This window comes from Elephantulus edwardii, unplaced genomic scaffold, assembly GCF_000299155.1.
Source record: "Elephantulus edwardii isolate Elephantulus edwardi_28Jun2011 unplaced genomic scaffold, EleEdw1.0 scaffold00055, whole genome shotgun sequence".
Classification (NCBI taxonomy): Eukaryota; Metazoa; Chordata; class Mammalia; order Macroscelidea; family Macroscelididae; genus Elephantulus; species Elephantulus edwardii.
Genome location: NW_006399805.1, coordinates 5,907,499 through 5,930,964, shown reverse-complemented (window position 1 = coordinate 5,930,964; position 23,466 = coordinate 5,907,499). Strand labels below are relative to the sequence as shown.

At 40.7% G+C, this 23,466-nt stretch overlaps 1 protein-coding gene across 3 annotated transcripts in view; it reads left to right on the top strand.

Moving 5' to 3' along the window:
- Positions 1 to 23,466, top strand: part of CNOT4 (CCR4-NOT transcription complex, subunit 4) — a 147,995-nt gene that overhangs the window by 99,812 nt on the left and 24,717 nt on the right. Inside the window, exons 8-11 of one of the 3 annotated variants that reach the window (XM_006887146.1) lie at positions 10,526 to 10,583; positions 14,221 to 14,470; positions 15,316 to 15,813; positions 21,086 to 21,948. In XM_006887146.1, the coding sequence (XP_006887208.1) occupies positions 10,526 to 10,583; positions 14,221 to 14,470; positions 15,316 to 15,813; positions 21,086 to 21,186 (907 nt within the window). In that variant the 3' untranslated portion in view covers positions 21,187 to 21,948. Of the gene's footprint in view, positions 1 to 10,525; positions 10,584 to 14,220; positions 14,471 to 15,315; positions 15,814 to 21,085; positions 21,949 to 23,466 lie in introns of those variants that run through there. The other 2 variants (XM_006887145.1, XM_006887144.1) reach the window with 2 other exon arrangements.

Here is a 23,466-nt window from a genome sequence, read left to right as displayed (position 1 = left end):
GTTTTGATTTGCATCTCTCTTAGAGCTAGGGATTTTGAACATTTCTTCATGTGCTTGTTGGCCATCTGAATGTCGTCTTTGGTGAAGTGTCTGTTCATATCCTGTGCCCATTTTTCAATTGGATTATTTACCTTTATCTTCTTGTGGTGCTCAAGTATTTTATAAATTCTAGATATAAGTCCCTTTATCTGACATGTCATTACCAAACACTTTTTCCCAGTCTGTGGCTTCCCTTTTTACCCTGTTGGGGAAGTTTTTGGATGTGCATAGGGATTGGATTCTTTTTTTTTAGGGATTTGAGTCTTAGAAGGTCGCATTCATCTATGTTATCTGCTCCTGGTTGTACAGGGAGAGCTCTTTTGATGCAGAGCAACTAGCAGGTTCTAAACACCAGCTTTTGTTGGCAGCACGATTCCTGACCCACTAGGGCCACCAGAGCCGTCTGCTTTCTTCTCATAGTAAAATTTGCTTAAATTGTGATTTTTTTTCTTCTTCTTATACACACATGCATGAATGATCCTGCACACACATATTTATTATATAATCATGTACCTTACAGTACATCTGTTCAGGCAGTGCCTGACCACGTCTATATTTGTGGTCCCAGGCTTGGGTAAACAGGTAAAGCTTGTTGTTGTTGTTGTTATGTACTGTTGAGTCAGAACTGACCCAAAGCAGACCCTACAGCAGGTTCCTAGAGGCAGTTAATTAAACAGGAGGAGGTTGCTCTTCCTTTTCCTGTGGAGCAACTGATGGATTTGAACCGTGTGCCTTTGTATTGCAATGCAGCTTCTTGTCACTAGGCCACCAGTGCTCCTTGGTAGAAAGCCTAGTATATTTAAAATTTGAAGTACATAGAGTGGTTTGTAATGACAAATGTGAGCTATTTTTCAATGCAAGTCAAAACACACTGTATTCAACATATATATTAAGGATGTTTTAGTATATCTGAAATAGCTTCTTTATTACGCATTGTTTTATTTGTATATTATTAACATTATGCTCTCTAGGCTGCATACTAAGACAGGCATTTGACCTACTGACATAAGGTAGTGTACCATATCTAATTGTTGTAACTGTAGTAAAAATTTGTTAAACACGGACTTTGGAATGGCACCTCCTTGTGGTCCTTTGACTGTCTGTATATAATGTGATGCCATACAGCGTCCACATCCATAGTGTCCTGTTTCATAGAACATTATAAGGACTGAAAATAAATCATGAAACTGCTCTATAGTGAAATTTATGAAATCTGTTTATATCAAACCTCAGAATAAAATCCAGGCCCATATTACAGTAGCTCTGGATGGAAGAGCGTCAGTCCTTCCTTGGGTTTTCCTGCCCTCTGCTTTTTCTCTGCTTGCACAGAACGTGTAAGAATGGGATGATTGTAAAGCACATTTATTTCAGGCTCTTTCAACATTTATACACACCATTGTTCTCATTTTAAAAATTGTCATTCTAATTAAAGTCATATTCTGAATAGGTAATCCCTAGAGAATAGCGCAGAAATTTAAATTTTAGATCATCTCTTTGAGATGACATTTGTCGTTTCCTAGATATAAAAGCAACACGTTTTCATTGAAGATAATTTGAAAAATTCTTAAGCACATACAAAAGGAAATAAATATTGTGTGTGATCTTGGTACGCAAAGGTTTTCACTCAGAGTCACATGATATTTTCCTTGCCATGTAAATTTGCTTGTAGTCTTTTGTGAGTGCTCAGTCTCCCACTCCTCACTGTTGGGTTCTGACAGCTCCGTCTTGAGTTCATTCTGATACAAATCTGATGCTTCATGTTTGATTTATGTATTTGTTTTCACCGTTACTGCCTTCAGATGCCAGTCATCTTTATAAATCCAGTCTTTTTCTTTGGGAATTGGAACCATCACACATAGATAGCAGATCACACATCACAACATAGTGTGCTGCACAGTCAGTCCTGGATTCCCAATGAGTGCATTCTTAAAGATGTTTTCAGGACTAATTTGTCCTTAAGTTGGAGTGCTTAGGTCCAGGTTGTATGTAAATGTTTAGTTTGTATGTATGTATCTTCCTCTGCATAATAACCAGTAAAGAAGCATTTCCAAATACATCAAAACATCTTAAATAATGCAGTAATTGTAATGTGTTGATGCAAATTGCAAATTAATGCCCTTTTGTTATTAGGAACCATTATATGTACCTCAAAGCTTGGCTAAAAAGGTCTTAAAGGGAGTTTGTTGGTCACTATGGATGTTCATAGCCCACGGACTGCTTGTGCATATTACTAACATGAAAGTGTGCAGAAGCGAACACTGTCCTTAGTTGTCCTAAAGGAGACTTAAGTCCTAGTCTGAGCCTAACTCCATATGTACACAAATGGCATTGGTTTGTTAAATTGTAAAATTTAGTATTTATTGTTAGACTTTCTCTCACTATGGAAATATAATATTTAATAGTTACATATTATTCTGTTATCTAGATGAACATGTCATATGTATCAAGTAGTCTGCTGTATACTGTTATTTTCCTTTTGAGCCTGTTGGTCTTTGATGAACTCCCCCCGTAAGCGTTTTTAGCACTAGCTTTGAGTGTCCCTTGAGGTAGAACTCAGGAGTCAGAGTAGGACCAGTCCTTATTTCTCTGAGTTAAGAATTTTTTTCTCCAGTATCTGCTAATTTAACAGAAACACTGCTTTAAATTGTATCTCATTTGTAGATTGTGTACTGTCAATTTGCATTTTATGTGTTTCTCTCTTCTTTCTAGTTTGTAAGAATTTCTTTTGTATGTTAAGGATGTTTTCCTGTGCAATATATACTGTCACTTTTCTCATTTAACCCTTTGTCTTTAAAATATATAAATGTATGTTCTGACTTGATCAGATTTGCCGTTTTGATGTGGTTAAAAATAAGATCTTTTCCTTTATTTTTGTCCTTTAGTGCTCAGATCATCTTTACCCAAAGGACCAACCAGATACATAGTTACCTGTATGTGTTCTTTGCTTCATGTCTTTGGAGTTGGGTTATTTTGTTTCTGGTATTAACTGTGTAACTATTGTAATTGTACAGAGAGATGTCATTTTAAAAAAACCCCAGCTAAGGGGAGCTCTGGTGGCCTAGTGGCAAGGAGCTGCAACTACAATCCCAGAGGTACACGGTTCGAATCCACCAGATGCTCTGCCGGGAAATGGAGGGACAATCTCCTCCTGTACCAGCCAGATCTGATTTGATGGTACACTCACACAAAATTTAAAAAAAACAAACAACCCAGCTAGCTGACCAGTTGTTTATGTTGTGAAAACTTTTGGAATCCAGTCTGGAGGAAGCAGTGTCTAATGAGTCCTCCCAGCCATTAGCATGGCATGTCTCTTTAGGTCTGTTGATCTTAGGGAAGGTTTCTTTCTTTTCCCGCCTCTCAGCATTGGTTCTTTAATTACCACTCTTCCAGTCAGGGGAATCCGTGCATAAAATGAGAGAACAATGTCGTGACAGACATGCGAGCTGACGGCCTGGCCTTCTTTATCTACTTTTATGGACATGTCTATGTCTGTAGTGTTTTTTCACTCTAAAATGTTGTTGTTGTTGTTGTTGTTGTTAAGTGCAGTCAAGTCACAGACGACTCATAGCGACCCTGTGAACAAAAGACCTGGACACTTGTGTAACTTTCATCGTTTCTTCAAGTTCATAGAATATCCGAAGGCAAGCTGGGTTTTTTAAAAGGGTTTTTCCCCCCTATTTTGAGATGAGATTTTTGTAATCATAATACAGAAATGCTTTATTATTTTTAATTGACTGGATTTTTTTCCTTTAAACTGGAAATGGGTGATCGATTTAAATATCTTTTCTGCATTTGTAATAAGTACCTAGCTGTTCTGTATTTTTTTCTTATAATAAACTTTTTAGTATGTCTGCTATTTGCTTGACTTTGCCTTATAGACAGGTAATCTACAGAGTAACTGTCCTAACTGGCAGAAGCAGGTGAAGATCATCCTAGGAGCCACAGTTGGTCAAGTGGCTGGGATTTGATAATGTGACTTGGTCACACAATCTCAGAAGGCAACTGAGAATGTTCAGCTGTATGTAGACTGGAGTGAGCAGAGGCTAGAACAGAAACACGGCCTCTTCCGTTTTCCTCTGCTCTGCTCAGGACTCACTGGAGGGGGAGGAAAGTGGTTCTTCCCTCCAGATGAGAAAGCACATACTCACAGAGCATGGTATCCGACCTGAAAAACTATGGCAGGCAGGGCTCTGACCAGCTCGTCCTGCTCTCCGCCTCACTGCCCTGTGCTGTAGTTCAGGAGAGGTGTTAGAGAGCAGTTAGTCTGACTCAGATATATTAGAGTCAATGAAACCGTGCTGTAACTTTAGGCCATTTGACCTTGAAGATGTTTGATGTTTGAAGCTTATCACCTCAACATAATTAGAGTAATTGGACTAGAGATGCCAAGAAATCCATGGTATTTTGAGCAGAATCTTCCCCAAACCACATATTGATGGTAGTAGAGGATTGACTTGAAAAATGGTGAGTGGATAATGTCCTTTGGACTTTGTAAACTTACATTACATTGACAGGCATGTGCATCTTTTAAAGGAAACCCACGACTTTTCCCTACTAAAAGCCACATGAGCTCTGAAGGCACATTCTGAGAGCCTTGTGGATTCAGCAGAACGGTGTGCCCACTGCTACTCTTCTTCTCCTCCCCTGCCGTCCTTTAGAAAAGGCCCAGATTTAGAGGCGGTGTGATCCCTAACGTTTGGAAAGAAGTCTTGGGCAGAGCTGGGTAAACCATGAGTGTTGCTTTTCAAATCATCAGTAAGTTTTAAGACCCCAGTGTACTCTCTGAACTGGTCTGTATAGAATTTTTCGGATAGGAGGACCCACGGCTTAAGGGAATGACCTGTTACTGGCATGAAGGGCCTGGGCTTCTGGTAGCCTCACGAGGTTGGAGGGGTTCAGTGCATGTAAAATTGGCAAGCTCCTGGAGGGACTCCATTCTGTAACGTGGGGTTCTGGAAAGACATCTGCTACATCCTGGAGGACTGATTTGTAGTTCCCTACTTTTATTTTTCTAAAAGACAAAGGGCCCTGTTGTTGTATGCCATAGAGTTGGAAGTGACCCATAGCTCACTCTTTGGAAGTTTTCCGAGGCAGTGAATCGTAAAGGAGGAGATGCCTGGCCTCCCATGGAGCAGCTGGTGGGTTTAAACTATATGCCTTTGGGATGCAGCCCAGCATCTAAGGTTTGCTAAAATTTGACACCTGCATGAAAATGGGTTAATTTGTAAATTTCCAGCAATTTTACCCTCCTTGAGATTTCTGCCTTCAGTTAAAAAAAGTTTTCTTCAAATAAGGATTCAGTGGGCGAGGGAGCAGCCCTCCATCTGGCTTCTGAGGCTGTAAATCTCGGGAGCAACTCCCTTGTCTGTCTCCCTGAAGCGATTGGGTACTCAGATGACCAGCTTTTTCAGTTAGCACCTCCGCAGTTAATGCATTGAGCCACAAGAGCTGCTTGTCTGCCTAGAATGTTAGATAAAGTAGCTAGAGACTTTTACTGGGAGAGATGGGATGAGCTGAGGGAGGACAAGTAGAGATGGAGTCATTGGTATCCTCGTTTCCAGACCAGAGGCTAGGCATGCCCAGAGGAGTTGTATGTCCAAATTCAACTGCAGTGTGGAGTAGCTTTGCAGAGATTCTAAATGCAGCATTAGAGTGAGTACATGGAGACTTTTCTCCTCATTTTTGAAAGACTGCCTCGTGCGGTGGTGGTTGTTAAATGCCACCAGATCCATTTTGACTTCAAATGACTCCGTGTACCAAGGAACAAAACTCTGCACATCCTCACAGCCACACTGCCTCGTGTCTGTGCTTACAAGTGGTCTCTTGACCTCTGAAGGCTGGTCCTGTCTGCTGCCTCACTCTTCAGTTCTTGGGTTTCATTGTGTTTGCCAGACTGTCTATCTTCCCCCATCTCTCTGTAGCCTTTTGGTCCTTGACACACATGCAGTTTCTTCCTTTAACACTGTTTGTCCCCTTTTTCCTTTTCTTAGTGTGTAAATATTTGTAAGGGGCTGCTTAACTTTAAACTTCCTTATGGATCGTACTTCCTCAGTACCCTGCTAGAGAGAATGTTCTTAATGTACTTATTGGTATTTGGTGACTGAGTACACCTCAGACCTTCTTACCAGAATCAGAAGCACCTGAGAATGTGTGCAGAGGACATACTGCTTTCACAGTTGCTTGCAGCCCTGATTAAAATGTTTTCTTGCAAATCTAGGCCAGGTGCTGATTGTGGAACAGACCACCAACTATTCATATACAAGTTCTAGCTGAGCTAAGGAAAATTAAATCCACAGTAGCCAAAATATGACCTTGAGACTATCCTACCTGAATTTCAAAACCATTTGAGAAACAGGTTTGAGGCCTTGAACGAATGAGCAAAGACCAGATGAGTTGTGGGAGGATATCAAGAATATCATCCAGGAAGAGTGCAAAAGGTCATTCCAGAGACAGAAGAGGAAGAAAAGACGAAAATGGATGTCAGAAGAGACTCTGGATATTGCACTAGAGTGCAGAGAAGCCAAAGCAGAGGGAAGAAATCAAGATATTAAAGAGCTGAACAGAAGATTTCAAAAGGCAGTACAGGAAGACAAAGTATTTTTTTTTTTTTTTTTTTAAGACAAAGTATTACAATGAAATGTGCAAGGAGCTGGATGCAGAAAATCAAAAGGGCCGAACTAAGCATTTTTTAAGCTCAAGGAACTGAAGAACAAATTCAAACCTTGAGTTGCAATACTTAAGGATGCTTTGGGCAGAATATTAAATGGTCCAGGAAGTATTAAAAGAAGATGGAAAGAGTATACAGAGTCATTGTACCAAAAAGAATTGGCAGACACAGAAGAATTTAATGAAATAACATATGAGCAAGAACGTATTGTGATGAAGGAAGAAGTTCAAGCTGCTTTGAAAGAATTGGCAAAAAATAAGGCCCCAGGAATTGATGGTATACCCGTTGACATATTTCAGCTAACAGGTGCTGCCCTAGATGTGCCCACCAAGTTTTGCCAAGAAATCTGGAGGACAACCACTTGGACAGCTGACTGGGAAAGATCTCTATTTGTTCCTATTCCAAAGAAAGGTGTGGAAATTATCGAGCAATATCATTAATAACACATGCAAGCAAGATTCTGCTGAAAATTATCCAAAAATGACTGGAATAGCACATCGGCAGAGGACTACCAGCAGCAGTACAGGATGGGTTCAGAAGAGACATGGTACTAGGGATATTGTAGCTAATGTTAGATGGATCTCAACTGACAGCAGGGAGTACCAGAGGAATGTCTGTCTGTATTTCATTGATTATGCAAAGGTGTTTGTGTGGATCACAACAAACTGTGGCTGACTCTGAGAAGAACGGGAATCTCAGAACACTTGTTCTTGCTAATGCGAAACCTATACTTGAACCAGGAGGCAGTCATCAGAACAGAACAAGGAAACACTGCATGATTCAAAATTGGGAAGAGTATATGCCAGGGATGTGTCCTGTCTCCATACCTTTTCAATCTATATGCAAAACAGGTTATACGAGAGGCTGGGCTGAATGAGGAGAAATATGGCATCAGAATTGGAGGAAGATTCATCAACAATCTGTGTTATGCAGATGACACAACCCTGCTTGCTGAAACTGAGGGGGACCTGAAGCGCTTGCTGCAAACGATCAAGGACTGCAGCCTTCAATATGGATTAAGGCTCAATATCAAGAAAACAAAGATTCTTACCACTGGGCCAATTGGAAGCATCATAAGAGATAGTGAAGATGTTGAGATTGTTAACAGCTTTAGTTCGCTTGGCTCCATAGTCAGCACTCTTGGCACCAGCAGCTAGAAAATGAAAAGACGTATTGCGATGGGAAAGTCTGCTATTAGAGAACTCTCCAAAGTAGTGAGGAGCAGTGATGTCACTCTGGATTCTAAGGTATGCCTGATACAGGCCATGGTCTTTGCAATCAGTTGTTGTGCATCAGAGACTAGGGATAATAGAAGGAGATGATGCCTTTGAGCTGTTGTGTTGGAAAAGAGTATTGAATATACTATGGACTGCTAAGAAAATGAACAGGTTCGTCCTAGAGAGAGTTAAACCAGGCTGCTCCTTGGGGGCAAGAGGCAAGGATTCTGAAGCTTCTTCTGACATACTTGGACGTGTTGCAAGGAGGGACCAGTCCTTGGGGAGGAACGTCATACTTGCGATGGTGGAGGGATAGCACAGGAGACGAAGACCCTCCATGAGGCGGATTGATTCAGTGCCTGGGGTAACGTGGATAGGTGTGTCAGAGACAGTGAGATTGGCAAGGTATAGAGCAGGGGTTAGGGCTGTCGCACATAGGGTTGCTATGAGTTACAGGCGACTGGACGGGACGTAACAACAACCACCAACAGCAAATAAATGTGGTCCCACTAAGTCCCACTCTTTAAGTTTTAGGTGGCTTTGGATGGACCACTTAGGGAATAAAAAAAATAGTTTTGAAAAATTTGAAGTATTAACTTTTTCCCATTCTTACATAATCAGAGGTACATATTTGGATTCTAATAACTCTATTCATATGTTGAGTTAAATAAAATAGAAAATTGGCATTAGGTCAGTATTTTGATGCTTTTGAGATTCTACTTTGTCTTCAAATAAGACTAGTTAAAGTAGATTTGAAGTTGTCAATTCTTTCTTAGATTTATCTTTTCTTGATGGTAATAAAAATGTAATACTTAACCTATAACCAGGAGAGGGTAAAATAGATAATGGGACCTTCTAAGAATAAAATCCCTATGCGCATACAAAAACATCTCCAACAGGTTAAAAAGGGAAGCCAAAAACTGGGAAAAAGTGACATGTCAGATAAGGGACTTATATCTAGAATTTATAAAATACTCGAGCATCACAACAAGATAAAAGTAAATAACCCAATTGAAAACTGGGCTCAGGATATGAACATACACTTCACCAAAGAAGACATTCAGATGGCTAACAAGCACATGAAGAAATGTTCAAAATCCTTAGCTCTAAGAGAGATGCAAATCAAGACAACGATGAGATATCATCTCACCCCAGTAGCAAAATTTAACAGAACAGCAAGCAACAAATGCTGGCAAGGTTATGGAGAAACTGGAACCCTTAATCGCTATTGGTGGGAGTGTAAAATGGTGCAACCACTGTAGAAGGCAGTATGGCGCTTTCTCAAAAAGTTACAAATAGAAATACCATTTGACCCAGCAATTCCACTACTGGAAATATACCCCAAAGAAACCATAACCGCCACCCAAGCAGATATATGCACGCCTCTATTTATCACAGCTTTGTTCACAATAGCAAAGAGTTGGAAATAACCTAAGTGCCCATCAACAAACGAATGGGTACAGAAGCTCTATTTAGACAATGGAATACTACGCTGCATTGAAAAACAAGGAACTCATGCAATATTATTCATAATGAGTGACCCTGAAGGACATTATGCTGAGTGAAATATTTCAGTCACAAAAGGACAAATAGTGCATAGTGCCACTGTTGTAAAATGGGACAGACATCGGGGTTGGAGGGAGACTGAGAAAGATGAGGTAAATATTGTATACTGCATTGAAACAGATGAGGGAGAGAATTGTTAAGAGGGATGTATGATTAGGTATTATTGTCATGACAGGAGTCCAGAATAGTGGAGTGGACTTTGCGGGAGGGATTGTGTAACAGTGAAAGAATTTTTCTTTTACTTTTCAAAGAGAAGAGAGACCTGGAGGAGGGGGCTGGGCAGGGAGAAAAGGGCAACAATGAATGAACGGAAATCCAAAGTCTCTGTAAACTTTCATTTAAAATTTAAAAAATGTAATACTTCTGTTCTAGGCAATAGTTTGCACATGTGTTTCTGTCACTCTGGGTATGGTGTGGGTGGGTGGTGTAGGGATGGGGGGGAGTGTGATATAGGGATGTGTGTGTGGTATAGGGATGGGGGTGTGGTGGTGGGGTGTTTGTGGTATAGGGATGTGGGGGGTTTATATGGCATGGGATGTGTGTGTGGTATAGGGATATGTGAGGGATATAAGGATATGTGTGTGTGGTGTGTATGGGGATGTTGGGAAAAGACTAGAATACCTCGGTATTAAAAGAAATGCATGGCTCTTAAGAGGCTAGAAAGAACATTTCAACAACTTAGAAGAATGGGAGAGTACTTTTTTAAAAAATCTATTAAGTGAGGTGGACTTATATGTACAAAACTAAATGAGGAATTTGAAGTTTGAACTGTTAATTGGCGTAGCATCTGATTCAAACATGGCGCTTTCTTTCTCAGCCATTGTTTTTTGAGAATTTTACGAGAACGTTCATTTCTTAAAAGAGAACCATCATCTTCACGCCCTTAACACTGCACCTCATGTCCTCCATGCTTCATGTCGTAATGCTTCCACATATGTATCAGAGGGGGAAGCATTTTTTCCTGAATGTTGGGGGAATTGTTTTATTGTGACAGAATGACTTGACTTTGATTTCTTTTTTTGTCTTCTTTTTACAGCCCCATAGACAAACCTTCAGATTCTCTCAGTATAGGGAATGGTGACAGCTCCCAACAGGTAAGATTCTAGCATAATACTACCTTCTTTATGTGCTTTCTCTGACAGTGAGCTGTCCCATACAAGTGTATTTCCTAAATCGTAAAAAGTATCTTAAAACATGTTTTCGTGGACACCATTTTAAAATGTATTATTGTGATTAGTCTTCTTGTCCTGCTCGGAATCTAGAGGGGCTGTCATCACTCTTTTATGATAACTTAGCATCCTCGGATGGCCACATGTCACTGGACGGGAGTCACACACTACTGTCCCCAGAGCCCACTGGCTCCCACACCTCCTGAGTCTTACCTTCCATAGTTGTTTTCGACCACATGCTCCCGTCATCCCTTGCTGTCAACCTATGTTTCCCATTTCTGTTAGCATGCTTGGCCCTTCCCGTGTTTGTTCTTACTTCTCCCAATGCCTGTCAGCTTTGAAATGATAAACCAGAGAGTTAAGCTGTTGGTCGTGGCATGCACCGTGACTCTGAGTGAGGGCCTGACTGCAGGGCATGCTCTCGGTCATCTGGTCCTGTTGCTCAGGGAACATTTTTCCTGCTTTAGTTCTGCACATCTTCTCACTTTGCTACTGTTGATGTAGTTCTCATTGATTGGAGGTGGAGTGTCCCCTTCTCCACAGTGTTTGGGAACCACTTTGGGGTCTTGAACCAGGTGCTTTTCAAACATACTGCTCACAGATTCATAAAAGAATTTAAAAATCCATATACCCTTACACATTTTAAGTTGACATTAAATTATTTTCTTAATAAATTTGGATAGGTTTTGTCATCAGCATATTGTAAATACTGGCATTTTAAAAAGAAAAATTTCATTTCCACTGCCATTGTAGAATTTTATCTTAAAACGATATAATTTATGTTTAAAAGCATGTAATTTTCTTAAAAATTGATACCTAAGTTGGTATTTTGAATTTGAAAATGATTTTTTTAATAAAAAATATCTAAACCTCTCAAAACAATTTGCTTGCTGAACATGAGGAAGACTTGAAGCATTTGTTGTAGAAGATAAAGGAATGCAGCGTTTGGTATGGATTGTATCTCAATGTCAAGAAAACAAAGATTCTTGCTACTGGACCGCTAGGCAACATCATGATGGATGGAGAGGAGATTGAAATTATCAACAGCTTCATCTTGGTTGATACCAGCAGTATGGAGACGCATTGCCCTGGAAAAATCTACAGTTAGGGATCTCTCCAAATTATTGAGGAGTAATTATGTCCGTTTGAGGAGAAAGGTGTGTATGATTCAGGCCATAGTCTTTGCAATCACTTGCTATACATCTGAGAGCTGGACAGTGGATAAGTATGATGGAACAAGAATTGATGCCTTTGAGCTATTGTGTTGGAGAAGAGCACTGAACATCCCGTGGACAGCCAAGAGAATGAACAGATATGTCTTGGAGAGGGTGCAGCTGGAGTGCTCTTTGGAGGCAAGAATGATGATTCTTCGCCTCACATAGTTTGGGCGTGTTGCTAGGAGGGGCTATTCCTTGAAGAAGGACATAATGCTGGAAAGGGTGGAAGGTTGGCGAAGGAGAGGAAGACCCTCAACCAGGTGGATTGACAAGGTGACCGATGCAGTGGCCTCTTGTGTATCGGGAAGTATGAGGATGACACAGGTTAGAATAGGATTCAGATCTGTTGTTTATAGTGTCTCTATGAGTCATACTTGACTCAGTTGGCACCTAACAACAATATAACAACCCAAACAATTTGAAACATGTTCAAAGGCTTTAAATGTCAAATTTTTTTCTTTTCATCCCAATTTTTATTAGTAGTATTGAGTTGACCACAGCAAAACATGTGTGTATCTATGTAGACTTTGATAAAAATTATATCATCATGAAATATAAATAATATAATTACATTGGAAGTACATCTATCTCTTAATGACATGAGTAGGTCTATTATTTTGTGTATCCCATGATCAACATTATCTATCAATAGCAGGAGACAAAGTTCAGCAATGATCTTAATCCTATTTTAAGTTTTGACTGTGTAGATTATAACAAACTGGCTGATTCTGAGAAAAACGGGAATCCTAGAACACTTGATTGTGCTTAGGAGAAATCTATACTTGGACCAGGAAGCAGTCATTAGAACAGAGCGAGGAAACCCTGCATGGTTTATACTCAGGAAGGGTGTACACCAGGGATGTGTCCTATCTCCATACCTTTTCAGTCTATATGCAGAACAGATCATCCAGGAGGCTGGGCTCTATGAGGAGGAGTGTGCATCAGTATTGGAGGAAGTCTCATCAGCAACCTGCGTTATGCAGATGACAGAGCCTTGCTTGCTGAAACACTCTGAGGAGGACCTGAAGCAGGACTTGCTGCAGAAGGTCAAGGACTGCAACCTTAAATATTGATGGAAGCTCAACATCAAGAAAACAAAGATTCTTACCACTAGGCCAATAGGGATCATCATGATAGGTGATAAAGAGATTGGGATTGCTTTAGTTTGCTTGGCTCCACAGTAAACATTCTTGGTACCAGCAGCCAGGAAATTAAAAGACTAATTACATTGAGAAAGTCTGCTGTCAGGGACCTCTCCAGAGTTCTGAAGAGCAATAGTGTCAGTCTAGAAACTAAGGTGCACCTAATCCAGGCCATGGTTTTCGCAGTTATGTGCTATGCATCAGAAAGCTGAACAATAACTAGGGATGATAGAAGGAGAATTGATGCTTTTGATCTGTGGTGCTGGCCGAGTATTGAATATACCATGGACTGCTAAGAGAACAAACAGGTTCAGGTTTGTCCTGGAGAGGGTGAAACCAGGCTGCTCTTTGGAGGCAAGGAATCCATAGCTTCAACTGACATACTTTGGACATGTTGCAAGGAGAGAGTAGTCCTTGGAGAGGGACATGCTTGGTAGAGTGGACGGACAGCGCAGGAGAGGACCCTCTATGAGGTGGATTGATTCAGTGACGGGGGTAATGGCGTAAGTGTTTCAGAGACAGCTTGGCTCAGGATAGAGCAGGGTTCAGAGTTGTTGTCATAGAATCACTATGAGCCGCAAGCGACTTGATGGCACACAACAACATTAGTAAGCTTTTCTGGATGTACATACTGTGACATCTTGTTTAGAGAGATACACAGATGAGAGAGGGACAAGTATGATTTTCTTCATTGTCACTTAAAATCTTTGAACCCTTTTAAATTAGGTACCTAAGAATTATATAAAGATACTGTATAAAAATCACTCCATTAGTTCATTCTAGCTTTAATTTGATTGAAAAATAAAACTTTTGAGACTCATGTCATTTGAAAAAGATTCTGTTGTTAGAGGCACCCACTTCATCTCTAGTCTCTGTGAAATTGTTGGGAAGCCGCTAAAGAGCTGTCCACCGAGTTAGGTCCCAGAACATGAGACATAGTCTTTCTTAGTAAAATACGTGAAGTCGGGTTGTGAAAGGAGAGGGACTGGCCTGCTGCTCTCCAGGCAGACTGGTTTAGCACAGACCACATCAGTAAGTTAATGCTTTTACTGATTTGTCTCAGAGTCCACCTCTCATTAATGTCTCAAAATAGCTTGATTTGAAAACCACTCTATTACATTTAATCACAAGCCTTTTTAATGGTGACTTACTTAAATTTATATGCTTGTATTGATTATTATCTTCTTTTCCTATTTTATTTAGATACCTAACAGTGATACGCCTTCACCACCACCTGGTTTATCCAAATCCAACCCTGTCATCCCCATCAGTTCATCCAATCACAGTGCACGGTCCCCTTTTGAAGGGGCAGTCACAGAGTCACAGTCGTTATTCTCAGACAACTTCCGACACCCCAACCCTATCCCAAGTGGGCTTCCTCCTTTCCCCAGTTCCCCACAGACGTCCAGTGACTGGCCTACAGCACCCGAGCCACAGAGCCTCTTCACATCAGGTAGGCGGGAGCACTGTGTGTTCTTTCTCTTTACCCTCCTCTCCCCATCTCTTCTTCACAAGAAAGTAAACGGGGTGCAGCTAGAAGTTAGAGAAATACGAGATGACCTAAAAATGAGATTTTACAGGACAAGAGTTTCTCCTTCAACCAAGGGTTAGCTTCTCAGTTTACCTAAAGAGTGTATTCCTCTGGGAAGTATTGAGGACTTTGAATTTAAATCAGGTATGCATTTGCCTAGTTTAAATCGGAATTATCCTCTCCTGACGTACCGAGGTATGTTAAAAGGTGTATTTTTGGCATATTTGGACCTTTTTTAAGTCATTTTATGTTTTCTTACTAACATAGAGAGAGATACGTGTTAAGGTAACATTGACAGTAGCACCTCTTTTTAAAAATTATAGGGTTTGGTACTTTCCTGTTCAGTAACTGTTTTCCTAATAATCTATAGAATGTGTATTTGGAATTATTAATACTTTGATAAGTAGTATTTTGAAATGAGATGTACTAAATGAAATCTACTAGATTTTTATTACTCTGTTTATCCAAATGACTTATTCTCGTTTTTTGTTATGAATGGTTAGGAGTAATTTTGCTTGATTAGCCAAAAAAAGTCTCTGAGATTCACCTTTAGAAGCTTAAGAATGTGCTAAAAACAAAATAAATGCATTTAAATAAAAACAATGTGCTGAAAGTATTTCAGGCCTTTTTATATGATCTTATTGAAAGTGCTAAGAAATCATACAGATTTTGTGTTTACTTAATTTTGCTTTTACTAGTGTGGAACGTGTCATTAAGTTGGCAGTTGAGCTGTGCTTTGCGTTAACAGTGACTTTTCTTTCCTACAGAAACAATCCCAGTATCATCCTCCACAGACTGGCAAGCAGCATTTGGCTTTGGTTCTTCTAAACAGCCAGAGGATGACTTGGGCTTTGATCCCTTTGACGTCACTCGAAAAGCCTTAGCAGACCTGATTGAGAAAGAACTGTCAGTCCAAGACCAGCCTTCCCTGTCACCCACATCTCTGCAGAACTCTTCCTCACACACTACAAGCGCCAAAAGTCCAGCCTCTGGGTTCCTACATCCCGCCACACCTGCCAACGCCAACTCTCTCAGTAGTACCTTTTCCGTCTTGCCACAGAGGGTCCCGCAATTTCAGCAGCACCGAGCGGTTTACAATTCCTTCAGTTTCCCAGGCCAGGCCGCCCGCTATCCATGGATGGCCTTTCCTCGCAACAGCATCGTGCACTTGAACCACACAGCAAACCCCACCTCAAATAGCAACTTCTTGGACTTGAATCTCCCGCCACAGCACAACACAGGTCTGGGAGGGATCCCTATAGCAGGTAGGTCCATTTAAAGCCTTTGAGAATTTGGGGCTCACTCCTGCCTTCAGGCTTTTGTGTGGGCTGGGAGGGGGATTCCTGAATAACAGAATTAGTGTACTTACTGCTAGTCTTTCGAGTTTATCTGGGGGGGGAAAAAATGAGGGTCTTTATAGTCAACTAAATTTTTTCAATTGGATGGATGCCTTGTAATACTGAGCTTTATAAGGATGGTGGAGTATTGTACCTAGGTATCTCTTAGAAGCCTTTCCCTGACTAAGAGAGTTGCCAGCCTTTCAGATGTCATTTAAAATACATAAAGAGAAAAATGGACTCTGCAGTTACTGTGTTCTAAAGTTCACCACCATGGTAAAATTTCTAATTTTGCATTCTAAAAATAACCGTTTCCAAAAAAAGATCATTAAGATGGTAGTTACTGAGAGCATGAGGGATAAAGCCACTGTCTAACTACTTTCAGCAGTTATTTGTTTTGACTAGAACACACATACACACAAGCACACACACACATATATCCCACACCTGTGCTACTTCTTAATAAAGCATGCAATATTTAAAAATTCTTATTAACATTTCATAGGCGTATATGTGCATAAATATACTTTCTATGAAAAAAGTACTTGGGTAATCTTTTCCCTTTTGCTCTGTCATGTTTTTATTCTGGGGGAGAATGTTAGGTTCCTATAAGCTTGGCACCTTAATACTTCTGGTTTTTTACTGCTTCCCTTGAAGGTTTCAGAACTTTGGGCTTTAAAATCCCGTAACATTTTTCAGATCAGGTGTTCTGTGTCAAAGGAATCCTTCATGATAGTAATTTTGACTTGTTTCTCTTCCTCTTCTCTCATGCAGAGTAGAGTTGTCTCTCACTCTGTGTAGTTCATCTAATAGAATTGATTTCATTTCTTGTCATGTCTTTAAGGTCTAGCAAGGTGTAGTGTGATGGCAGTAGCATCCTGTCACCAGCAGTGCACACGTGCATTTCGTTTTTTAAGCAGATTGATAGATGCCGGCTGGCTTTGAGTCCTGATGAGTCCATAGTCGGCAGGTGCAGCAGTTCACTCACTTAAGTCTTGGGACTGGAAGCCCAACAGCCAGTTGTAGGTCTCACATTTTGACGAGATCCCTCTGAATGCTTTGGGTTTATTCCCTTAGTGATCCGCAGCATTGCATTTGTAAGACAAGTACCGGGGGTTAGAGTCCAGCTTTGGCACAGAGAAGTTAATATGCAGGAGTCTCCTGGTTCCTCCCGCGGTGGCGCGCACTGGTGGGACCGCAGTCTGCCTGTGGTGACGGCAGGTGGTATCGATCAGCCCTGCTACAGGAGAGAGTCACTAGCAAAACACTCTGTTCACTTCCTCAGCTCTCTTTTCCCCTCACCCTTTCCGTTCAGGTCAGCTTATGAGGATGTAGTATGTTTATTTCACCATTTAGAAAGATATTTTAATTGCTCGGTGTGTATCTCATAACAATACAACGTTAAAAGTTTAAGCTATATCCCCCTAAGTGTTCTAAACATCAGGATAAACTATCAAACCAGGGAATGACTGAATTACTGTTTGACCAGTAATGATCTAGGCAGAGTGAGGAGTCCAAAAGAAATTGAAAAGAGATATTTTTTCCAAGAACTTTACAGTGTAGTTGAAGAGAGAAAATGAAAATCATGTATGGAAGTGGTGACTAGGCCACACTGGCATCTGAGGGACCCCAGTGTGGGCCTCTTGGTTCTGGGGAGGCTTGACAGATGAGAGGGGTTGATTGGGGCTATATCTTGGCCATGAGCTTTGGTGGTACAGTGATTCAAACCTACCAGTCCGTCCATGGGGCAGAAATGTGGCTATCTGCTGCTTCCAGAGAGATTTACAGCCTTGGAAACGCCACAGGGCCAGTTCCGCTCTGTCCCAGAGGGGTGCTAGGATGCGAGTGGATTTAGTGGTGGTTTGGATTTAGGTTAGCAGGCAGAGGAGAAAGGCCTTTCAGGTGTGCAGGCCTCCACGCTGCAGGTGTAGAGGCAATGTCAGGAGGCAGTCAACCTGTCTGGTCCAGCAGGAGGTGCTGTGATGCTTTGTGAGGAGAGCGGAGCACACAGCAACCCTGTGCAAGTGAGGCCTGATGGATGGGCAGGGTGCCTGGTGGGTGCCAGTTCTTACCTGATGTCATTTTGTACTTCTCTTTGGCTTACGAGACGCCTTCTTTCAGGGTTGCCACATTGTCTGCTAGCTCAGAAGAGCCATTTCACTCAAGTCTATGAAGCCAGGAGTTCTTTCTGGAACTGTCCCAGTGGTGGGTGGCTTCACTCATTTGTAAATGCAGTTGTCCTTGGCTTAGTCATTTGAAGTCTTCCCTCTAAAGTTGATTATTTATGAAAAAACAGTAGCATCAAATAGAGTCATGTCTTTGTGGGTTTGTTTTTGTTTTCCCTTTGAACATGTTACAATACTCAACTATGGAGCATTAAAAAAATGCTGTTTTCAGAAACTCCAAGAATTAAGTCACCCATTTTAGCTTCTGAATCATTTGGTTTTTATGGGGGAGGAGGGAGGAGTTTGTTATTTCAGATTTTGTTTGTATACTTGTTCAGTGTTTAATGGTGACTGTAATTAAGCTCATTCTTAGATGATTTTAAGGTTACGATGACTGGGGACCTTTTCGTTTAATGGACCAAACAAAATACTGGAAATTGATACCCAGAGCTGCACTTACGCTCTCCTGGCTTGTAAATGTTGGGCAGATGCCGTAGGAGGCTGAATGTTTAGTTGAATAATTTCAGCTAAATGATGTAGGATCTTAGTAACTGTTAGAAAGGACAGTAACAATCTGGAAAGCTCTGTATGTCTTCCCTTTTTCTCCCTGGAAGCAGTTGACCCTGGCTGATACCTTCAACCCTCCAGTTATAATTCAGATGAGTTTGAGATGAGCTTTTGAAAGGATTCAGCTTTGTACTGCAAGTGATGAGGAGAGGACCTGACCTAGGAGGCCCAGTGGAGCATCAAGTTTAGTGTTGAGCTGCTAACTGAAAGGTGGCTGGTTTGAACCCATTAGGTGTTCCTCAGGAGAAAGATGGGATATCAACTTCCAGAGGAATGTGCAGCCACAGAAACCCTGTAAGGCGGTTTCTGCTCTGTCCTGCAAGAACATTCTGAGCAGGGATCTCCCTGGGGATAGGTAGTGGGTTACATGGGACAGCTGTTGATGAAATGCTTCAGTGAGCCAGAGTGCAGGCTGGTTCAGTGAGACATGCTGCCTTTAAATAGCCTTAAACGTAGGTTTTAAATTGTCATTTTTGTTCTACTCAAGGATTCCTCAACCTCTAGGAGTTGAATACTCAAAATTTAGCAGAGTACCTTCATATACAGATGCCATGTTTGTATATGTTCTGCATTTGCATTTAACTGTATATTTTTAGAGTATTTGGATCATCACTTGCCCCCCCCCCCCAATCCCCAGTTCATTATTAAAGTGTGACGTATCTGAAACCTATCATGGGAGGGGCAGTTGCCAGAAGCTTAGAAATGCAACTCCATTTTCTTATCTGACTGAAAATACTTTTTTTTTTAAAGTATTTAAAAACCAACTATTTCTTTAATTCGGTCCAGTCTCTTTAACAGTAATTATTTTGAACATCCGGCTTGCTAAGTGTAGAGGTTTACTAACCGTTCTTTGGCAGCCTAGTGGTAAGAGTTGCCTGCTAACCAAACCGAAGGCACACAGTTCATAACCACCAGCTGCTCTGTGGGAAAGATTCGCACTCCCTTCCTGAATGATTTCCTGCCTCAGACAACCTGCTGGAGTGTGAGCTCATGTGTTCTAGGAGGAACACTTCCTTTAACTGTGGCATGGCCATTCAGATAGCCCCACAGCTTTGTTCTAAAAAGTGACCTATGTTTTCCAAAAAAAAAAGAGACCTTTTGGTCCAGCTCCTTCATTTTAGGATGTTGGAACTCTGCTTTAGAGTTGAAAGAACTTATTAAGGGACACATTGAATTAATAGTAGCCTCAGAATCAGAACTCGGTTCTAAACCTGATGGTACTGTCCTTCACCAGCAAAGGTGCGTGCCTTAACTTGACTTTCTTCCCACTGTCTCACACACTCGTAGTCTCCCTTTACCACAGGGTTCTGTTTATGAGACAGTTGGCCCAGCTCAAGGGTATAGCCCATACAGAGTGGAGCTCACTGATGTGATGAATGGACATCTCTACTTTAGTCTTCCTGACTTGAGTCCAGTATTGGCTGTGAGCAACTTCCTTGCTAAGTATAGGACCTTCAGCAAATTTCTTGAGAAATTAAGAAATAATGTGTTTAAAGGGTTTAAAAGATTCTCATCACTTTGTCAGTTTTGAAGATTTGTTTTTCGAGGAACTTGCCACACATATTGTTATTCCATATTGCTAAAAATTCTATGAGAGAAAAAAAAATTAGTAAGTGTGCATGTCAGCATTGTTTATGTTTCAGCATATACTGAGAAAAGTATTTGAAACTATGTAGCTTATAGGTTTTTTCATGTGTTCATTTTTGTGAATTCGGATTTTCCTTAAGAGAGCTTTTTTCTTTAAACTTCCTTTGTTTCTGAATGAGCTGTTTCAGCAGTGACTTGGTTTTTGAGTCATGTGTGAAACAAGTCACTTACACATGTCAGTTATTGGCAACATGACCTCATCTTGGGTTTAGCCCACGGACCTAGTCATCTCACTTCCCGTCAATTGGATCGCTGTGGAGCTAGCTTTCTGCCCATTGCCAGTTACTGGAGAAGTAGAAATGGATTTTTATGTGATGATTTGTTTAAAAGATAACATCTATATCTATTTCATTTTTCTGATACACGATTTATGCTTTCAGAGCTTGAATTTGTAGGTTTTTTTCTTTGAAAAAAAATCACATTTTTCACCTTTGCAAATTGGGTTTCAATTTTTCTGCAAAATACTACTTACTGCTAGGAATATCTGTATTTGTAAAAGGTCCAATTGACTTGGAGAAGAATGACTTTCCTGGTCAGTTTGTTTTATTTTCACCTTTTATGTATTTACTATCCTAAACCTATTATTCTTGTTTTTTTATCTGACATAGTATTAAAATTAAGGGTGTGTTTAGAGTGTAATTACTTCCCAGGTACTTGATAAGATTATATTTTAGACTCATGTTTTGTTGCACACCTGGATTCCAGCCATTTAGCATGTATTTGGTATTGTGTATCAGTATTCCGAGTATTGAAGTCATTTTTAAAGGGACTGTTACCAAATCTGGTCACCCGTAACTAGACCCTGACTGACTTTTCCACAGGGGAAGAAGAGGTGAAGGTTTCGACCATGCCACTGTCTGCCTCTTCCCATTCATTACAACAAGGACAGCAGCCTCCAAGTCTGCACACTACTGTGGCCTGACAACAGGACTGAGGAGCATTAGACGGGGTGCTTGCATGGGCAGCCGGATTGTTGCATGACTCCTTTCTGATTTTGCATTTACTGTGTACGCCCGAGAGAGCCGTTTAAATGTCCCTCATGCCGACGACAAGTGTGTTCCCTAGTAGCTGCTAAAGTATTTCTGCATTAGGCCTTTCCCATAATTTAGTAGCCTAATAATTCTGGCATTGTTCTCATGAGTGTTATTTTTAACTTATACAAATAAACCTGTAGTACTAATTAAGATCCCAGATGAGATTAGCTAGAATTGTTCTTTTGGCTCTATTACTGAAAATATGCACAGGTAACGGTAGTTCCTTATTTACTAATTTATTTTGTGAAAAAATTACAATGTCCTGATCTACCCCCGAAGAATTGGAAAATTAAGAAGATAATGTCTAATGGATTCCTTGAACACTTGAGAAGACTACATATAAAACAGTTGGTGTCATCTAATGCTCAGAAAGATGTCCGTATTGTTTTTAGCTGTATGGATTTGTAGCCTATGTTAAGCATTTCGTGTTTAGAAACTGTTTTTTGTTCTCTTATTTGCACACCTGCACTTTCTTTTTGAATGGTTGTTAATTCTACATAGATGGTTACAAGATGACTATGATAGTCTAAATGCAATACAATCTCTTTTTATGCACTGCCGAGTATACCAGAAAATGCCTCAAAACAGAATGTCAATTTATAGTTGATTTATCAGAAACTTGAATATGGGTTAATTATTGTATGAGAAAAACCATAGTAGTGTAACGTTTTTTGTTGAACAAACAGCAGTTCTGTGGTTTATGTTTGGAAATTTCATTCTTTAATAATGAAACTGTAACAGTAAGACTGCATTGTAAATATCTGAACAGAATAAGACTTAAGTGGAAGAGAAGAAGTGGAGTAGGTCCCTTAAGCTGTCTGTCACAGGGGACCAGGACTAGCTAATCACAGAAGAGAGTGGAGTACATTTTAGAAAACAGTGTGAGGTGATTTGGGGCCTAACACAAAATTGTTTAAAGTGGTTGTAAACTGGTAATGAAAGAAAACAATCTAAAAAAAAAAAAAAAGAAAGAAAACAATCTAGAGTCAGTCAAAAATGGATTCAGAAGACATGACCGTGCTCCACCTAAACTAAGCATCTAGGCGGGGGCAAAGCCAGACCACCACCTGACATTTGAATAACACTTGTGATAAAAGTTCTGTGTTGATTTGTTTAAAAAATTATTAAAGTGGTAATGTGACTCCCCAAGAAAAGCCTGGAGATTAAAGTAATTCCACAGACATTTGTTAGGCAGAGCTGTGAAGTCTGCCAGTGAGAGTTTTCAGGGTTACTTCTATATTGAAGTCTTATCAGGTTTTTCTCCTGGATGTTACGCAGCAAGTGAAAATGGCTTAGACGTGAGGAGGCATGAGGCACACGGAAACGAACTCTTGATATCTTTAGATCTGATTAGCAGAGGATGAAGAACAGTTAATTGCCTAGCCATTTAAATAATTCTTGTAATTCAGCATGAATGTCAGTCTCATTTGAGTTGTAAGAAGTGATAATTGAGATATTACAAGAGATTACAAAATACAAATAAAACATGGTCAGCTCATGAAACACCAGCCTTTTAATTAAATATAGTTTAACCGAAAATGCCTTTCATATATGAGAAGAGGTCTGTTGTGGCCCATGGTCCTCAGGCCCCAGGACTTGGTCACACTCAGGCACCCAGCTTTCTCCTTCCCTCAGTGCATCACCTGGATCCTTTTACGGAGCCAGATCGAGGGATCCACATCCAGTCGTCACTTCTCAGCTGAGAAATCTGCCTGACAGCTTCTTTCCTGGGGGAGCTTTCTCTGCCCTTTAACACACAGCAGTCCAGAGGACTGGCAGGTACTGTGACAGAGTGGCCTGAGCCTATCTCCCTGCCCACATCACTTCCTCACCCTTTGAGGACCCATAAATCAGGAAAACACATCTTGGGCAACTAGGATCCCGTTGATATATTTATACCCAGAATGGCCACAGGTAGACTACTCCGCTCTTAAACCTTGAAAACTGAAGAGTAAAACTGCACTTTTAATTTTTTTTTTTCTTCTTCAGTATTTCATATGTTGTGTGGCTTTTTAAAAAAGGTAGCAAACCACCACTGTGGAGTTGCGAAGTTATAATTACAGTGACTTCTTTGGTGATGAGAAGCCCACCCACCGTACAGTGTGGCAAACTCCGCCGCCCAGGACACATGGCAGCCAAGGGGGTGAAGAGCGGGCAGTGATGAAGGC